Raw genomic sequence first — 21,322 nt, 5'->3', positions numbered from 1 at the left:
AGATACTCATACTTTGAAATTATACTGCCAACTGCAGTAACCCCCCCAATTTTTAAAACGTTTAATAACAGAAAACAATGTATATATTATAACATTTTATTTAATTTGATATCTATACAATAAAAGACATTTATAATTAAATATAAAATATGCTATTTTTGTAACCAAAGTGACATCAAATATTGATAGGTAGTTTAAAAAAAAAAACTGCTTCATCAGCAGGAATGGTGGCTACATTAAAACTCCACAACAATCAACAACATGGAAGCAATAAAAAGACAGGGATGTATCAGTTTCCCTGGGAATACAAGCACATCTGGCCTGTACTCAAACATATAGATGGTTAAGTCAGTGCTGCAGGGTTAGTTATACTCTACTTGTAATCACAATGCCGTCACAAGTTTCACCAAAGGAACCAACCCTAACCCTGTGATGGTAAAGTCTCGTAAGAAATATACTTGGTGCTATAGGGTTAGTTAACTCTACTTGTAATCACAATGCCGTCACAAGTTTCACCAAAGGAACTAACCGTAACCCTGTGATGGTAAAGTCTCGTAAGAAATATACTTGGTGCTATAGGGTTAGTTAACTCTACTTGTAATCACAATGCCATCACAAGTATCACCAAAGGAACTAACCGTAACCCTGTGATGAAGTAGTCAAGACAACAGTACAAACAATATAAAAGGACAATATTATGTGTTTATATAGATATGGTTTAAAGTATTAAATATAGGCCAACACTGTATCCCACATATTTCGTTTTCTGATAGCCATGTTGATACACACGTTTCTGTGTGTAGTATAGATGGAAAAGCTGCTGGGTCAACTGGATTAATAAAAGCTACCCACACCACATGAAGAATAACGAAGAAGGTAAAGGCAAGGGGTAAGGATGACATGTACTAGAAAAATAAAACTTAAAGCCATGATAAAGAGATACTCCACTGATTACCACAAGACAGAAATTGTAAAGCTAGTCGAAACAGTTTAAAATATTACTGAAACATGGAGGTTGTAAGGTAATCATAAAGCTGTAATTAACAAAGAATCTTGTAAGATATTCATAAAGCTATTCATCATTATTACCAAGGAATTATGTTTACTTTACCCAAGAACACTTTAGGTGTCATGAAATGGGAATGATCAAGTTGTAAATCAATAAAAAGTTTATATTACTCTAAACAAGACAATACAACAGTAAGAATTTACACAAACAGTTATGAGATTTTATCAAGGTTGCATATAGTACTTATAATAGAGATCAATAGATAGGTAAACAAAGAATTTAAAAAATAACATACATTTTCTTGAAAGAAGTTATACAATCTACTATTCAATTGGCTAGCTAATTTGAAACAGTAAACAGAAACAACCAGGGGAAGAGTTAACATTGTTTGGCACAGTGTGTGTGTGAACAGTAGTTGGCTAAAACCTACTGGTCAACTCAAGCTACAATCTAAACTAAATCAATAACAAAAACCCCTGCAGTTTATTCCCTAGTGTTGAGCTTTTTCTCCTAAGGAAAAAACAATGTATAAAAAAATATGCATTCATTTAAGTGTAAAAAAGTAATAAAATAATACACCATCAATACCATACACATTTTTAAAAAATGTATTTGTAAACTTATTGAATACGACTATTACTATGAGCAGTGCAGTAAAGATAGCCTTCACTTTAATAAATACTGATAAATATACAAATTGATGCCCTGTTGAGACCTGTGTTGATGAGTGTCGATAATTAAATACACAGTATTTTATCAATGATTTCTTAATGATTAATTACCTATGCTGCGTTTCTGGAATGATAAAACTTGACAATGAAAATGAGATGAATCTATGTCTATGGTTCTAATACAAAAAGCCGCAAGAAAAAAACTTGCAGGATAAAAAAAAAAAGGTGATATGGTAAATTGCACTTTATATTTATGAGAAATAAACTTAATGGACAAAAATGCTACTGTCTGTCAGGATTATTCATTAATACTAGCACTTACAGTTGGTTGGTAACGTAAAAATTATGCTCTGCATTTCTAGCAGTGGAAAAAATACATACAATTTTTCATGTGAGTTGAGAGGTTAATAAAAGCACAATATACTTTTTTGGTTCAGTTAAACCACCTATGTACAATTTTAGAAAAAAAAAAAAAAACTACAATTTTGAAACAGAAATCACAATGGAAAAAAAAATCACACAGAACGAATACTTTAAATGAAACTGAATACACAGTTGCACCACATGTTGATGTAATCATTGCACATCCATTATAAAACAATTGTGTTAAGACTATAATATTTAAATAAAACAATCTTTTTAAAAGAAAATCTTGCAATGGCCAACTTTTTCTCAAAGAGTATAATAAATAACTTTTAAACACCACTTCTAGAGACAACTTTTCCTCTTTCTCCTGGCAAGCGGCTGAACATTCTTACTCTCCACATACTGACTTGGTTGCTCTGAACGAATCAGGGGACTGAAATGCAAATTGGATTCACTTGGTTTATCACAGTTACTGATGCTGGCAGTAAGGCCAAGCTTGTTTTGAGCAAGTTCAACGGCAGATCTCAAAGAATCGGAATAATCCAGCCTTGCCTTTTTTAAAGTATAACCTGAAGAGTTGGCACTGCTTGAAGAGATGGAACAAAGATTTTCAGTATTTCTCATTGGTGCTCTGTTAGAGCTATGTGTTTCTGGCACTGTTTCAGGGGTGGCAGGTACCAGGAGATCAGTTCTGTCTGTTGTAGATTGATAACGCACTGCATTCTTTTCTGTGGGGGACAAATATTTCCCAGAGCATGTAGTTGGTAACAGTCTGAACGACTGGGTGGTAGAATTGAGAGTGGTGCTATGAGAGTTGCCTGGGGTGGACACAATTTTATGTTCACTGTCGGGTGGCTGAGGATCATGGGATGGTCTCAGTGAGTAGAAAGATTGGCTGATATCATGACTGGATTGTTTGTTCAATGAAGCATTTGCCTGGGCACTCAAACTAGAACCTGAAGGTGCAGCGGGCAAGAAAGAAGATAAATCAACAGAAGACTTGGATTTCCTGATAGAGAATAGACATGGCTGCTCCACATCTGCTGTTGTGTTAAAGCTATTCGCATTTCCTTTACTTTTCCTTGAGGTGCGTGGGGCTGACTGGATGTTCCCACAGGGTATACACATCCTAGCATTTTGTACATTGCTGTAGCTTTCAGAAGTTGATGCACTAGACGTAAAGAGCAATGATGGCGAGGAGAAGGATAAACCAGAGGAAGAGGCAAACCCTGATGTGACGCTGGATGAGCCTAAGGTATAGGACTTTGACTTCACACATGAACAATTAGAAATACACGAAGATGTTGACAATCTGGCAGAATGACAAGCCATGTTGCTGCCTGACAGACACATGCTGGATAAACAGGCCAGTTTCTCATCAATGCGCAGGCAGCTGAACAAAGTAGTGCCACTAATCATTGCGGACTCGCTATTGACACTTTCTTCATCATCTTCGACTAATGAAACATCCAGGTCTTTGTTGTCTATTGCATCCACCAAGACAGATCTGTCCAGATCCGATTCCTCATTTAACTCATACAGCACGTCTGATTTATCACTGAATGACTCTGAGGAAAAATAAATAAAAAAATGAAACCTAAAGAAAATGCTTTCTGTTTCAACATCTAAAAATCAATGGCTACTAATTTAACATTACTAGGAAATACCTAAATTAAAAATAATTTTTCTCACCATCAGAATCATCCTCTAGATCACCTTCATAGCCACTCACACCTTCATCAAGAACATAGGCTTTTTTTATTGGGGGAGTAGCAGCATTGCTGCGATCTAGCCAACCTTCCTCAAATGACAGATTTAGATGACGATGATAATCTTTACTCATGCTTCTATGGGGAGACATTATCAACTCATCTGTGTTTCTAAACTTGATAGCCTTAGTATCTTTACCATCACTGATAAGTTTAGTGACACCAAGCCGGCGGCAAAGTTCTTTATGACCTATAATCTGATTAGACAAAATGGTAAAATTTAAATACAATATAATGAATATGTACACCAGTGATTTGTAGAAAAACTACTCAACTTATATTATTAAAAGAAATAAAATACCTCAATACTGCTGACTGAATATCTATTGACATCTGCATATCTCATTTTAACAGCTTGAAGTTTTGTCTCTCTGTATTCAACCTCAGAACCTTCTAGCAAACTGAAATTTAAGTATGCAAAAACTCTGGTCAGAATCAGAATATTAATCACCTATTGTTCAATATATTGTTTACTTGAAAGTTTTATTATTGTAAATTAGACGCATAAAAAATTTTTTTTGTTAAGTAATGAATACAGCTTTCAACTCGCTGATAATTAGTATGTTAAACTATACTTCATAACACAAACTATCTAAAATACGGCTTGATAAATATGGGCTGTTCCTGATTTATATTCTGTAGAACTTGTTTTGTTTAAAGAACCACTATATGGACTCAGGTGTAATGTACTACAAATTTACATAGTATTTAATAGTTAAGTTATCCTAATTCAACTAGAATACAGAAAAAGTACTACAAGTGTACAGCTGCCAAGTCTTACTTGATAAATATTAAGTAAACTGAAAGTAAAAACGAGTCTATGTCCTTTTTATGGCTAATCAAGTCCTAATAATTTAACCTACCATTTGTTGTAGATATGAAATGTACAGAGACTGAGTGAATCCTGGCTAAATCCTGTCCATTCTTGAACCACTGTTGGCCAGGGATCAGCTGAATTAAGATTTTAAAATGTCACTTATATTTAGGTACAATATATTAAATAACAAATGTCAAATAATGAAGAATAAAGTACTTTCATAAGCCAGCTGAATGTAATTTTGATTTAGTACCTTTTCATTTTAAAATATGCATAACAATAATCACAATTCTCACCATGGTTGAGCAGGAGCCTAGAGAGCAGTAAACATGATGCTGCTATCTCCGCTGGGCTATACTGCCCCATCTCAGACTGAAGCAAACATAACATGGCTATGTATTCAATCAACATGGCAGAGTAGCCAACTTCTCCTACCATGGACACAAGCACCTTGATATAATCTTGAATGGTCAATACCTATTCAGAATTTTAAAGAGTATAAAGTAAATGTATTGAATAAACATTAATGAAATAATAATCTACTAGAAGAATATAGCAATCTGAGGTAAGAAAAGTCTAAGACACCACAACTTAAAGGAAAATTCAGGAATAAAATTCAAGACAACAGACGGTTTGTTATTTGAGTGTAAATGTTTGAAATAGTTTACCCGTAAATCTCCATTCAATGCAGCTACTAATTCACCCATCATCCTAACAACATCATGGTAGGTATAGCTATTATCGGTCAACCAAGCCGCTTCCTTGATGGTAAGTATATCAAATCCCAGATATCTATAAAATTAAACATTCAATGTTAATTTCTATTGCATTTAATCAACCTGTATAATTCTAGATTCAACCTTAAGTGTATTATTTTTAAAGTATATTAACAACACTAACCTTGAACTGACAACCATGGCTGCCACACCCAGCAACTGAACTTGACTACGTTGCACCTTCCTAACTTGCAAAAATCTGTCAAACATGCTCACAGCCAGATATAATGTATGTGCGGAGAAGTCTTTCATTCCAACCACCTCAACCAACCAGTCAACTAAAATGTAGCGGCTAAAAGAGACAAAATGAAACATTGAAGTTTTAAACATCTTAACTCACAACTTAAGGGCATGGGCGGGTGTACTTTTCGTCATAAATCCACTTAATCATCGATTTCCCACTTTTACTTGATCTATACAGAATAACCATCGTTGAATCTAAAAATTACATTGTTATGACCCTGAAAACATTATTTATTTATGAAAAACCGGGTTCAAAGTGGTGTGTTCAGGGTCATTTGTTCACTTTTTCGGTAAAAATAGCCAAATTTTGACCTAGAAAAATACTATTAGATTTCGCGGAAGCCTAATGTGTTTCATATCAATGGAAAGGCCGTGACCTCCTTTCTTTATTTGTTCTAAAATTAAAGGACCAATCAAAATACCTATTTTAATGGGATTATTTTTCTACGTCATAAAGTTGTTTATTTTACTAAGTCAGGTTTTTCCGGTATGCAAATTTTTGACCTCAATTTTTTCATTGGCATACAACTGCGGAAGCTAGTTAGCGATTGGTCGTTTCGCTTCGGAAGTAAACATTCCCTTAGTTTCAGCGCGTTGCTAAGTTTGATCTAGTTTTGTTTCTCTAAGCTTCTGTGAAATACTCATTATTTTAACATATAATTATATCAATTAAATAAAATATTAACAGTTTAGATTAATTTGTGTGAATTATCATAAGCAGTGAGACGATTTAATTTGTTTCTCTTTCGATAATGGGTAGAACAAAACACTCGCTAAAAATAGATACACACATCTAACTAATTTACTAAAGCTAGGGCACGTCCGAATGAAACTGATTGCAGCTACCTCTACTCAATCTAGCACTATTCAGACAAGCACTGGTGCAGATGTAATATGCACATTTACTAAGAAACTGTGGCAATGTAAGACACAGTTTTACAGACACTGGTAATTATACAACTGCAAAATAATCCAGAACAACGCCTTTCACAATAAACAAAGACATCGTCTTATCATAATTGGCTTTAGACATGAGACCATACGAAATATACTGCTGTTTCTGCGATAGAATAATTCAATTTTGGGCCCAGGCATGCTATGGCATTGCTGTCAAAAGAAGGAAACCATAGTCGAAGACCCAGTGAACGACGCCAAAAAAGACGCCATGACAAAGACATCGTCTTATCATAATTGGCTTTAGACATGAGACCATACAAAATATACTGCTGTTTCTGCGATAGAATAATTCAATTTTGGGCCCAGGCATGCTATGGCATTGCTGTCAAAAGAAGGAAACCATAGTCGAAGACCCAGTGAACGACGCCAAAAAAGACGCCATGACAACAGCTTTACTACAGCTCTAGGTAAAAAAAAGAAAACTAACAGCTGAACAAGCTCAGAAGGAATATATTCAGCAGCACCATACTTCAGGCTATAAATGTGGTCGATTTTAGTGACATACAGCGATAAATTTTCATTTTTTGCAACTTTTTGTTAGTTTTTTGCGTTTTTCTCAGTTTGATGTTTTTTTGTACAATTGTTGAAATAACTTTGTTAATAATTATCAGAACTGAACTAAATTTGCTCCAGTTACTCTTTATATATGTTCAAATAAAACTGATAGAACACTTTTGGATTTTTTGTAAAAAAAAAAAATTTTGTTGTTGAAATAGTGAAAAAATTGGACGAAATAATGAAATTTTTACAGCGATGTTTGAAAAAAAAAAGTAAAAAAAAAAACCTATTTTCTTTTTTGAAAATGTAATCTATCAGAAGTCTTAAACACATGTGTCTGCAGAATATATTAAGTTTTCATGAAATTTGTACAGACCATTTTTGAGTTATTTCCATTTTAAAATCGTCAATAAAATCCAATATGGCCGCCGTCACCATGGCAACGGAAGAATTAAAAAAATATTTTTATGCTTAACTCTTTGAGTTATAACTATTAGCCAAGTACTACATCTTTAGACCCGGAAATAAGGAAGTTGGTACTCATCACCCGCCCATGCCCTTAAATGTTACAATAATTTAAAAAAAAAAAAAAAAAATAGCTTTTGCCTATCTAATTCATGTTAAGAGAGAAAAATAAGTACCTGATATCTGATGTTCGGCCACTGGTGAAAGTCAGATGAATTCCTGAGGGTGCAGATGAAGAAAAAAATTGCTGTACAAATTCCTGAGCCATTAAACTTGAAATGCCTCCATACTGGCCTTGGGTATAGCATCGTATAAGGCTCAATTTCGCTTCTAGAACATTACTGGAGGCAATGTGCCTAAAGAGCCTAATGCGTTCCAACTCCTTGGCTTTGTCAGGCTACAAAGAAAAGAAAAAATTACCGATTAAACGTATGGAAAGAAAAGGGGAAAAAAAAACAACTAAATACTGTCAACGTTAATTTTATTTTAATTAAAGAAAATTTACCTCTTCGGGGATGACATCTAAGAGTGAAAAAAATGCAGCAGCTGCAGACTTTTGCTCAACGGCTATTTTAAAATACTTCTGCTCTTCCTCTTTAGAGTCGGTTTGCATGGAAAGCCTTTGTAACTTCAGAGTCAATGCAACACCAAATGCCAGATCAGGATTTTCCGTCTGGTTGTTAAAATAAAACACGTTAGTAAGCCATCAGCACGAGAAGAATTTATACAATATCTATAACTAATTGATCAGTAAATTTAAAGCCTACCTTTTCTAATATTGATTTTATGTGCAGGAATGTTTGAATTTTGCAGCAAGATCCATCAGGTGACCAAGGTGGTCGTATAAATATCCAGAAAAATGGAAACGTATTTGGAGTTAAAGTTTCAGCTAAACATAAATAATGGGCAGCTTTAAGGCTGACTTTTGATATATCTTCTTTGGTTACTGAAAATAAAACAGATAATTGAAAAATTATACCTTTATGTTTAACAAAATTGTTTTAGAGGAATCAGAATTTTTATATTGAACATAAATAATCACAAATCTCCATTTAAAAAACAAAAAAAGGAAGATGTTTAGTTTTAGTTCTAAAAGTGGTCGCAGAATTTATAATATATATATATATATATATATATATATATATATATATATATATATATATATATATATATATATATATATATATATATATATATATATATATATATATATATAAATATAAATTATGAAAATATTGTATTGTCACAGCTATTGAAAATGCAATAATACTTACAGCCTTCCTTATAGAGGTATGCAACAGCAAGTTTAATAGCAGCCTCAATGTTCTTTTTCTCTGCAGCCCTGATTAAAACATCAGCATAAGTTTTTTTTGTTTTAAATAATTTGTTTGTCATATACAGCACTCAGAATTAAAATAATAAAATATAAATGATCTAGTTAAAATTGTAATTACTTGACAAAATGATGAAGGTTTTTCTCATCAGGCCAAGTGTCAGCAAATGAGGCATAACACCACAAACTGTTGTTGTTGTCTACAATATCACGGTAACATGGATGAACCTGAAGACAAACATGTTAGTGAGTCAAATATAAAAGTTTTATTAATTGGGTAGCAAAAATATGTGCATATGGTCCTTAAAGTAATCAACAGGCCCATAACATTATTGGTCAGCTACCTCTTTGTAAAATTTAAATAAATTAATAGCCAAGTAACCAAACAACAACTGTAAAAGACATAACCCTATTCAAAAAGGTATTTGTAACAACAACTAACCAATAGACTTTGTGACTTTTGTATTTAAAAAAAACTTACAGATCTGAAAGACAATAAATCACAAACATGCATCCCTCTCAGAATGTGTACAATAACAGAGTCAGGAAGATTCCAAATAGTGACAGTACTCCTGGTACGGGGTCTGTAACAGGCATTGTGAAAACTTTTTGTTTTTGTTCCTTCTGTTGGCTGTTTCTCAGCATTTTCTTCTGTGTTAATTTTAATTTGGAGGCTTCCTAAATGCTTTAATGCTTTAATGAAAAGTAAATACAGTTTTTAACAAATATTTTATAATTTATTACACATATTTTATCTGTTACATATTTCACATTTAGTTTGTTCTAACTGCACAAGTATTGATAAAATCGATCTGTACAATCTGACAGTAAATCAGTAATACAGCATTTAAAAAATCTAATAAGTAAACCTAGTTAACATTTTTAATTCTAAAAACCCAACCTGAAATCAAACTGAGAAACATCGTTTTCATACTGCTGATACCGCTGACGAATAAACCTACACACACGGTGAAAGCTATTATATTATTAGTAATACTGAATTGGACCTAGATCTAGTACTTTGAAAAAGAAGGAAGTTTCCTACACAAACCACCCCAAAAATTAATGGATCTAATCAATTCTAATCCATAGATGAAAAACGAAGCAGGCCAAAAGATTTTTAACCAGATTCTAGATCTATATTTATTAACTAATTATTGTTTTAAATAAAATCACACATCCATGAAATACATGCGATCAACGTGCAAAATAGTGATCGACTGACTACATTCTTATCAGTTTTAGGTCACGAAAGCCACCATGTCTAAACACGAATATCGAATCATAAACATGCCCAGCTGTGTTGAGCTTTACGCGTTATCATGGCAACAGGATCGACGCTGTAAAAACAAGTACGAATGAGCCAATGAAACAGCTCGCCGACTCTTACCGGAAAACTAGGCCAGTCTGATCTTGCCGAGGGCAGAGAGCGTCAGTGAAAAAAGTAGTCGACACTATACATTGATCTAGATCTAGAACTAGGCCTAGAATCTAGTACATTTTTTAATGCGCGCAGTTTTACAAACAAAAATGACATAGAGTCTAGAGTCTAGATCTGGATGTATAGACTAGATCTAAAATTTTGGCAAATGCTAAACGAAATTATTTTTTTTTTTGCTGACCGCATCGACCAACGGGCTTATTCTTAATGGGGTGTTTAGACCTCTCTAGGTAGAATTCGTCTAGAGATCTACTCATAAAAGAAAAAAAAATGTAGATCTAGATCTAGACCTAACGAAAAATTATTTCGCCAGAAGAAACTAATAATAACTAGAATAAATATAGGACTCAATAATTATACAATCTACTTTTTGTGCACTGGAGAGGGATTAGATTAATATCCACGAGCGATTGCCGCTATACAAGAACGCATAGGCAAAATATTCATTATACAACTAAGAATAGGTGTAGAATAGAAACTATAGATCTAGTAATAATAATAGTAAGATTAAACAGTTTTTCCTATGCTGCTTCTAGTCTAGATCTAAGTAGCCATTCCACTGTGTCACCCATACTGAGGCAACTAGTAACTAATAATAAATGATAATTCTCAACTATTTGATGCTACTAAAGTAATTAGTATACAGATTGAGGTAAACATAAATATAATAATAATAGTACTAATACAAGAAATTGTAGATAATTACTAGATCTAGTAACAATATTAATATTAATAATTTATTTTAAAAATGACAATGGTCAACTCACTATGAACTTATGAACAATAGTAATTACTGTAATAAGATTAGACAGAAGCAATTACCCAGCAAATATGAACTAAAAACAGTCTGCCAATTTATTTTATAAAAATTGGCCTATGGATTAATTATAGATCACAGAGGGTGAATATTCATCCACTGCAGAGTTAACTGTTAAATCTACAGAGAAAAGCATCAACATCAAATTGCTTTAGTAAGGAATCTAGTTCTATCTGTACCCGTTTCATTTGGATGTAAATGGGCGAGGTACTTTATTTTTATTTCACACACACATACAGACCAGAATTTAAGCTTTTAACAGTGCAATAGTTATGATCTAGGCCAGGGGTCTCCAAACTACGGCCCGCGGGCCAGATGCGGCCCGCGAGGACCTCTCATCCGGCCCGCCGAGATCTTTTTGTCCACGGAAAAAACGTTTGTTTGCCCAGAAAAAGCAAAGAAATGCCTGGAAGAAACTGGCCCCCGAACTGAAATTTGATAGTTAATGCGGCCCTCGGACTGAAAAGTTTGGAGACCCCTGATCTAGGCATAGACTATTTGCACAATATATCCAACATTGTATATACATTTGGCAAAAGCAAACAAACAGTTGTAATAACATTGTAAAAAGTTCACAGAAACAGCAATAGTGAGTTAGCCATAACAAAAAGTCACACATAAAAATTAACTAAACAGTCTCTTTACAAATCTCATGTCTGTGTTCAATCCTTAATAGATCTACTACTTATGAAACTAAACAAACTAACAACCACATTATTATAGTAAACGGCTATAAAAATAGCTGTTAGGTTAGGGTTAATACTAATAGTTTTATGAAGGATCACATGGATACAAGCAAGCGTAATTTAATTAGGTGCACATTTAATTTAGGCTTTCTGAAGTAAATCTAGATCTATTTACTACATTAAGTCAGCCTGGTGAATCTTGCTATTAGTGTTAGAATAAAAAATGTGCTAAAAAAATTACCAATTATAGAATAAAATGTTGCCTAGAATTTATTCTAATATCAATCTAGATAACTAAGCCTTGAAATCTATTAATTGGTCTTGTAGTTTGTTGTCTACACTGTACATACATACAGTATAGCTAAGCATAGTAACAGTTTTAGGATACACTAAATGATTAGTATATGCCGCCTTCTATTACTATGTCACTAGATTCTCTAAACTCTAGTCTCGATTAGAATTAAGTTTTTAGTATCAGCTTGATCTTAATTATAATTTATAGTTCAATCTAGAATCTACAACCTACTACTCAGTGCTGGTGATTAATTTGCTCTAGACGATTAGATCTAGTCTTAGGTAGGACCAACTCTAATAACTTGATTTTAGTATTTTTAGATCTAGGTCTAGAGTCTAGATCTAACCATTTTCAATCAAGATCTAGAGAACCGCACTTGACTTTATACTTAAAAATATTATTTTTATCGATCTAGTATATGTTTATAGTACTTTATACTTTATACGCCCTAGATCTAGATTTTGGCCTAGATTAACTGATTGGCTAGACTAATAGCAGATTCTAGCCTCTCGTCTCTCGATAAGCTAGATTCTAGATAACACCTAGAATCTAGACTAGATCTAGACCAGAATCCACTCAGTAACCTATTGCTTTAGGTACGTCAAATCGGCCGCGGCTTGTAATGTACAAAAAAGTTACCTCATTGTCAAGGAAGTGTATAGTGAAATATTTGTGTTGAATATTATAGATAACTGAATAGGCCTATTAATATGTGGGCATGGAGCTGAATAGCCGCATCTTGACATCAAAAGAACTGCATGCGGCTCGTGAGCCGCAGGTCGCCGACCCCTGACCTAATGCTATTCTTTTTATAATTTGAAGAAAATTGAATTTATATGAGACTAACTACCTAAAAGGATAGATTACCAGCTAGATTCTAGATTTTTAATGATTTTAGTCTAGATCTAGATCTAGATCTCGACTAGAATCTAGATCTTCTGGTCTAGACCGATAGATCTCTAAGTCTAATCTATACTTTATTACTTGAACTTGTTACTTGGAAGGAAAACAAAACAAATCAAACTGCAGTGCAGAAAATAAACTAGAATCTCTAGATTCTAGATCTAGAGTTTTTTTAATCTAGACTAATAAAATACTGGAGTTATCTAGATTCTAGATATAGATCTAGAATGTAGATCTAGATTCTAGATCTAATCTAATCCACCTCTAGATCTAGATTCTAGTCGACAAGCTTCGCAGATTGATCACTGCAGTGAGTCAGTGACAGTGTTTTTTAATGCAAGTTGTTTTTATTTTTAAATAAAACGTTTCAGTTTGTAATCCAGCAAATTAGATCTAGACTACATTTTTTATATCTCGAGCTTAATCTAAACAGAGATTGGGTGTTTATAATTACCTTTCATATCCTAGTTATGTCAAGTTATTTTCTAACAAGCGTTCCTCTTCTATCTCAATCAGTGTTTCAAACGCCAGTCATATACTCCAACGCCTCCTTTTTCAAACGGGCCGCTTTCGAAAGTTGAATCGTTTACTAAAACTTCCGCTAGAGCCAAAAATAAAATCTGTAATTTCATTGGACAACGACATAAACGCAAAGAGAAGCGAAACTTGGCGGGTTTCCTGTCCAAGCTATCTCGACCGATTTTTACAAGCTTTTATTTAACTCACTTCCTCTGTCTGTCGTAAGTCGTCAGTCGTCAGTCTAGACGGAAACGCAGGAGTGAAAATTCGGACAGTTCTACTTGACCGACACGATTCACAGTTGGCACGTGGGTCAAGACATGAAGACAATGCAATCTGAAACTAAATTTGACTTAATTGGATGCCTAATTGATTTTTTATGAATTAATTAAAATTTGGACCGAATTAGTAGGCATGTCTAGCCAACCACACCACACGCGTCATCAATAGCTGCGCCATCATGACCACGTAATGGCTGCGTTCAAAAACCATTGCGCGCCTACTGAACGTGATATTCAGTAGGCGCGCAATGGTTTTTAGTCATGTAACTCTATTGTAGATAAAACATGTAAAGTACTGAAAAAAAAATTCATAAAAAACGTTTTAATAACAAGCTTTTATGTAATGATGCACTAAAAAGTAGAAAATAAATTATAGACTACTATTTAAATAACTATAAAGAAAAGCGTGGGTGTCTTCCTTAACATTAGTAAAGGTATCCAATAGATACTAAAGTGACCCACGCTTTTCTTTATAGTTATTTAAATAGTAGTCTATAATTTATTTTCTACTTTTTAGTGCATCATTACATAAAAGCTTGTTATTAAAACGTTTTTTATGAATTTTTTTAAATTTTGAAAATTAAAAACATTAGACCAATGTCTAATTCTAATACATATTTCTAAAAATCTCTATACTGTAATATTATTACTGTAATATTATTACAATATAGAAATTTTTAAATTAAACATATAGATGAGTAAATTTAAATAAAGCTCTTAAGAACATTTTGCCTATCAATTTGAATTATTATACGACTAAAAAATATCACAACTTTCTCATTTAAAATAATCCGTAGGCCTAAAGCTTTCTTTTTCATTATGGAATCGCTCTTTCACAAAACAAAAATTGCCATACGGGGAGAGGGGAAGGTTTTATTGTAATACTGAAGAAATGTGACCCGATTCAGGGAGGGGACTAACTTTTTATGACGATTGGGGGGGGGGGGGGGCAAAACTCTCCCAAAAAGAGTAGCGTAGCCTAACAAAAAAAAATAACATCAGCCAAAAGAAGAACGATCGATTAATCAAATTGACGTTCGACCAAAAATTTCGCCAACCGACAAGCAGACCTTACTGTTGAAGTAATGCAATGTTTGTTTTAAGTTAAATATTTCTTAAAGTAGGGTAAGATCGAAGGATAAGCAATAACAGGGTTTCTTTCAGACATATAGCTCCACGGGTAAGGACATTTAAAACTTGTAAGGGCATACAATATATATATATATATATATATATATATATATATATATATATATATATATATATATATATATATATATATATATATATATATATATATATATATATATATATATATATATATATATATATATATATATATATATACACTATCCAATGGGTGGGACTTAACGTCTTAACTAAAGGTCATTAGGGCTGGGTGGGAAAGGAGAAAACTAATAAACTCAGTGGCGTAGCCAGGATCGTCTCAAGGGGGGGGGGTCCAATTTTTACCCGGGGACAAGCTTTCGATTTGCACCCCCCCCCCCTCAAACTTTCGTTATGACCCCCCCTCCCCCCCTAAACCCCCCTGCCTACTCCACTGAATAAACTATATTGTGCTACGAGAGCTGTTACGTGTAGAGAATAGTATGCCGAAACATAAAAGGTAATAATTAGGGTGGACGAGGATAGACTAGAGGGGTCGTTTATAAATGACGTCTCACTCGTAGGGGGAAAGGTCCGTAATTTTGTGACGGTGTGTGATGAGGGGGAGGAGGGGTTCAGACGTCACACTTTTGCATTATAAAAAGCAATGTTAGAAAAAGAATTGTAGCCGTTATTTCGCGTTTTAGAAAACTGTTTTAATAAATTGTAGATTTCTAATAGGAATTGATTAAAATACTCTATGTTGATAGAGTTCATACAAGATTTTGGAAAATATATCGTATTTTAAGAAAAATTAAACTTCAATTTTGAGGGGGGGGGGGGGGTTGTAGGCTGAGGTGTGACTTCATTTTAGGTGGGGACGGGTGGCTTTTTGTGACGATGTGTAGGGGCGAGGTAAAAATCGTCACAAAAAAGCGTGACGTCATTTAATATGGATGGCCCCAGATAGGAAGTCAAAATAACAAGTCCAGGCCGGATGTCGGAAGAATAGTTATGTTCAGTGTTTCTTCCAGACTTTTTTCTTCGGGGGGGGGGGGGGGGGGCGGTAGACTTTTTTCGGGGGGGGGGGGGGGGGGGTGGCCACTGTTAAAAGTATATATTTTCTATATAAATTTCATTTCGTTCGGGGGGGGGGGGGGGGGGGGGCGGTAGACTTTCTTTGGGGGGGGGGGGGGGGGGCAGAGCTTATTATTGCGAGCACGGATTGACGAACATTCGCCTTGACAGATAAAGCATGACTCTTTGACCCTAGGGATAACTCTAGACTCCACGGTAGCCTATCTTAATGGAGCTCAGGCACACGACCACATAGTACGACAGAACAACGAGATCGACTCTGATGTCGAGTTCTAAATCCAGACTAGGCCGCACGATGATCGGTGTGGTGTTTGTGAGGACGATACTATAGTACTAGACTTGGACTTTTGGAAGTCTGTTGCATTTTGAGTTGTCAGTTCTGAATTGTACCTTCTTGATACACGATGGTATACAAAATCTGCTATACGGAAAAAATATAAAAAATCCTTCTTGAACCTGCAATCAGTGTAGAAATTATCTTTTTACATCTTTTACCATCTTTATATATATATATATATATATATATATATATATATATATATATATATATATATATATATATATATATATATATATATATATATATATATATATATATATATATATATATATATATATATATATATATATATATATATTAAGGCTATACATATAACACAAATCAAAGCATGAGTTCAGTATGAACAATCAAAAGTCCGAATCTCTTTATCCTGTTAATCAGCTGCTACTTATTCAGGATCCCTACAGGTTATTCAGCCTATAAAACAATTGCCCTAAATTTACCGTATTGTCCGCAACGCTATTATAAGTAGGCCTATGATATGTTATGCAAGGCTTAGGGCAGGCAACTATATATGGATAACGCGCAATCGCGGCATGCTCTGTTTTAATATTTTCATGAATTAATTAAAGTCGTTCTTAATTATAGGCGTATCTGATTCCTCATACCATGAATATATACATCAACGAAATAACCGTCTCATATGCTCGCGTTAACCAAACGTCACTCTGCTTTGAAGTTCCCTGTCGGCAGTACAGACCTAACTAATATGACCAATGAAATCGGAGCAGGCAATCTTTCTGACCCCCCACTGGGAAAACGTGTTGGTCACACCGTTGTTCAGCAATCAAGCACGAGCGGTCATAAATTTACTCTACAACCGCGGCGAAGCGAGTACTTTTGATAAGCAGCGGACCCCGTTGTGAAGTAATCTATAACATGAATCAACCTTAACGGATTGAATTCGTTTTAATAAATAATTTTACACAGTAAACGCGACATGTTATTAAAGACCGCGACGGTTGTATTTTATGAGTAAAATTATTAAGAAAACATTCGATTTTTGCATTTCGTAAACAAGGTCAAATCAATATACAAAGATAGACTAGTCATCTACAGACTAAGTCTACCACCCCCTCTCTACCACTTACCCCTATATTTTACCTTTGCTCTTCTTAATCTTATCGTTGTTTATTCCCAACTTCAACGAGCTTGGTTAAACACTTCATGTCTTGTTCGAACTTTGAACGACGCGTCTAAGCATTATTTCAATACATTGCAGTTTTTATTCTTGTAGGCTACCCTTTCGCAATGGTCATGGCAAAACTAACGAGGCATAGACTAGATCTAGGCTATAAATACATCTACTTTCTTCACGTTCAATCTAAGATATATTCGTTGATATTAGTAATTAGTTAATTCAGTAAGTGAGGCCAAGAGACCTATAGTTTCTAATACCCCCTCCCTGACCCTTAGGTTTTTAATCTAGATGTAGTCTATATCTTTGCAAACAGAGTTTCTTCCAGTCTTCCAGGCATCTCTTCGGTGGGGGGGGGGGGGGAGGGGGGGAGCGACAAAGCCCCCCCCCCCTCCCCCGAAATTTTTTTACCGCCCCCCCCCCCCCGAACGAAATGAAATGTATATAATTTATATAGAAAATATATACTTTTAACAGTGTCCGCCCCCCCGAAGAAAGTCTACCGCCCCCCCCCCCCCGAAAATTTCAAGTGCCCCCCCCCCCCCCCCCCCGGAGAAAAAAGTCTGGAAGAAACACTGTTTGCAAACAATAAAAATAGATTTTCATTTTCACTGTTCTAAAGTTCTAAACCATTTGCATTTAAACTCTTAATCAAATTCTAAATGACACCGTTTTTTTTTTTAAACCATGAAGCCTTATCTATAGGCCTAAAGATTAAAAATAAAAACATCATTTTAAGCTAATTAAATTAATTAAGACTGGCCAACTTTATCTATTCCAGGACTGCTGACTGACACTAACTGACTTTGTCACGGCCAAATTGCAACTTGGGGTTGGTAAATAATTTAAAAAAAAATCTTATGTATTCCATAGGCTAAAGGACATGGGATTTAGATTAATTTAGAAATAAATCAAGATTTACTTATTACATCTAGATCTATTAAAGTTATTTTAAGTAGGCCTAAAAAGTTGAACAATTTTGTGTTTATTTTATAAACTTTTGCTTTAGTTATAAGATCTACTAGATTACTTCTAGATGTAGATCTATATTTAGATCTAGAAAGAAATCTCTAGGACTAGATCGAGTGGGTTCAAATCAACTGTACGTTCGGACAGTACTCCATTGTCATTGGGACATTTCTTAATTAAAAATGCGATATCCACGGATATGATATATTATATTTCGTTTTATTGTTTCAATTTTGTTTAAATAGTTGTACTATTTTAATCTGCCTGAATCAAAGTTATACTGTTTTGTTTTCATTAATGTTTTTAAAATCTATATTCTTAGATGATATACAACATATTAAATTGGCTTCTCTCTATCTATTCTTTATTCTTTAGACTTTGACTTTAGTGTATAGTAATAATGTATAGTATAGTCAATTATAATTGGCCTATAGTGCCAGAGTTTCTTTCAGTCACTGCCCACCATACGTGCTCCCTGCCTCCCCCTCCCTCCCCCCTCCCTAGCGAAATAGAAACAGTTATTATTTATAAATATATATTAGCTTAACCAATGCCCCCCCCCTAGAAAAAATGTCTGAAAGAAACACTGGATGCTACTAGAAGACGTTAGATGTAGGCCCTAGAATAACAATATAATATAGATCACCATGGCTGCTCTTTACTACTTATTGGGCCCACTATAGCATCCATATGTATGTGATACATCAAATAATGTTAAAATCCATTTTTTGTGCATGACAGAATATCCATCTTTCTCCACAAATGTCCGGTGACTCCATCCCAAAGAAAATGAAAGCCTTAGTCAAGCAAACAGAGGGCCCGTCCTATTCTTATGTAGACATGGATGTGCCGGAGCCTGGGGACGGGGAAGTGTTGATCAAAGTTGATGCTGTGGCAATCTGTGGCCTCAGATATAGCTCTCTACAAACTGGGACAATGTTGCCAAGTAGGTTCTTGATCAGTAAAACCTATTTTATTACAGGGGGGGGGGGGAGAATCATCTTTAAATGGCTCCATCTGTCTAGGTGGAAGGGGAATTTTGGTATGAACTAATGTAAAGTTTAGCATTGCTTAGGAATATAAGTACTGAAAAGTACTGAAAAAAGTATTGAATATAAGTACTGAAAAAAAATGGATTTGTGACAGTAAGGTGTAGAGAGGTGTAGGAGCGTGTGATGGGAAAGTGATGGTTGGCTTTTTATGAAATGGTGTCATTTATTTTTTTGCGTTATAGCTTTATGAAAATATATACCCCTTCACAATATCAAATATGTACATACAGCCTAAATACCACAGGATTTAAAAAAAAAACCCATTCCTCACACATTATGAACTATGAACGTTTCTTGTTAGGTATAATTTATTTCACACATAATGTTAGTGCTGGAATATTAAAGTAGCATAATTGTTTAATAATTATCGTATTAGGAATTTCATTATGCCTGTACCGTCCAATTAAAAAAATTGTCCATACAATTTTTTTCCCCTAGAGTGATTGCCACTGTACCATTTATACCAGGGCATGAGTGTGCTGGCACCGTGGTCAAGTGCGGTCCCAATGCTGATATTCCTGCTGGCACCAAAGTTGGTGTAGAAAATCATTTCTTCTGTGGAGAATGCTACCAGTGCAAGTATGAAGATGGTGCCATTTGCCTTAACATGGGCCAGTATGGCCATGGGAAAAAAAACCCAGCATGGCGGATGTTCAGAGTATTCAATTGTACCAGCCAAATATCTGTACAGGTTGACACGAGACTTAGGTAACATTTTATTTTTGGCTTTTGGAAATAACGTGGGAAATAATGTGGATTGTTTTAGATACTTGTTTCATTTAGAAGTCCACAAGTTATAATGATACAAATGTTTCTATGAATACATTTCAAACACACCATTTTCATGATAAAAATAGTTTTTTTTATTGTTGTTTAATTGACTCATTAATTGATTCATTGTCCCAGTAATGTTTTAACTTTACACACAAACAAGTATACATTTTTATAGTCATAATTTACTAGGGAATAAGTTACTGTTTAAGTGTGCATTAGCTAAACCAAAATATTGTCATGTGTTCATTTATTTTTATAGATGCAGAACAAATTGCAATGCTAGAACCATTAGGTGTGGCGCACAATGCTATAGAGAGGTTAAAGGTCAAAGATCAGAATATACTAGTCATAGGATGCGGCCCTGTGGGCTTGATGGCTCAGGCTGTGTCTAAGGCTTTAGGGGCCAAGCAAGTGGTTGCAGCAGATGTTGAGGACTCTAAGCTCAGTCTAGCCAAGAAAGTGGGCGCTGATGTTACTGTCAATGTCAAAACCAAAGATCTTTCTGAGGTAGTTTTTGGTCTCTCCAGTAGAATTTATTTTATGATTATTGAGGTCAGTGAGGTTGGGCCGGTAATGCTCATGGTTGATAAACTGAAAAGTCCTGATTTTAAACCCCAGGGCAGATGAGGCTCTATAGCTGGGGATAGCATCCCATTAAGGAGAGTAAACTCCAAAATCAAACAGGAGTTGAGCCCTTTAGGCAATAGGTTTAGCACCTCCTGTGACACAACTAATGCCATGTTGTATTGGGTAATGCCTCTCCCTGGGGAACACTGAGCTGTGTATTGAGAGTGCCTGATATATGTGTAACATCTGGCTCTTCTCAACTACAGCCCATGACTTGCGTCATAATTTCTAGGCAAAATTATCCAGTCTTCTGTCAGACTATGAGCCATTTGTTTATTTATTTTGTGATATGAGCTTAGCTGAGTCAGATATTCAAAACAGGAACAATTCCATTACTTTTCAGTTTGTCAAGGAGTTTACGAATGGTGTTG

General features: G+C 34.6%; 1 protein-coding gene and 1 pseudogene across 3 annotated transcripts; one reads left to right on the top strand and one right to left on the bottom strand.

Moving 5' to 3' along the window:
* Positions 1–357: 357 nt before the first annotated feature.
* LOC131930127 (cyclin-F) lies at positions 358–13,634 on the bottom strand. Of its 3 annotated transcripts, none has more exons than XM_059286516.1 (14): positions 13,501–13,634; positions 9,386–9,597; positions 9,026–9,132; positions 8,846–8,913; positions 8,339–8,517; positions 8,077–8,244; positions 7,748–7,968; positions 5,533–5,700; positions 5,301–5,424; positions 4,929–5,109; positions 4,679–4,766; positions 4,117–4,216; positions 3,739–4,012; positions 358–3,614 (listed from the first exon to the last, which is right to left on the bottom strand). In XM_059286516.1, exons 1-14 carry the CDS (start codon positions 13,505–13,507, stop codon positions 2,389–2,391), a joined length of 3,123 nt encoding a protein of 1,040 aa, XP_059142499.1. In that variant the 5' UTR covers positions 13,508–13,634; the 3' UTR covers positions 358–2,388. The 3 variants fall into 3 exon arrangements, with proteins under 3 accessions (XP_059142499.1, XP_059142500.1, XP_059142498.1); XM_059286517.1 differs by lacking the exon at positions 13,501–13,634 and adding an exon at positions 10,130–10,187; XM_059286515.1 differs by lacking the exon at positions 13,501–13,634 and adding an exon at positions 9,806–10,120.
* A 5,457-nt stretch (positions 13,635–19,091) lies between these two features.
* On the top strand, positions 19,092–21,316 carry LOC131930131 (L-threonine 3-dehydrogenase-like; annotated as a pseudogene).
* The last annotated feature ends 6 nt before the right edge of the window (positions 21,317–21,322 follow it).

This window comes from Physella acuta, unplaced genomic scaffold (assembly GCF_028476545.2).
Source record: "Physella acuta isolate Inbredline_101_S28 unplaced genomic scaffold, ASM2847654v3 ptg001723l, whole genome shotgun sequence".
Taxonomy (NCBI): Eukaryota; Metazoa; Mollusca; class Gastropoda; family Physidae; genus Physella; species Physella acuta.
Note: the sequence above shows the minus strand (reverse complement) of the source record. Positions and strands in the feature narration are given on the sequence as shown.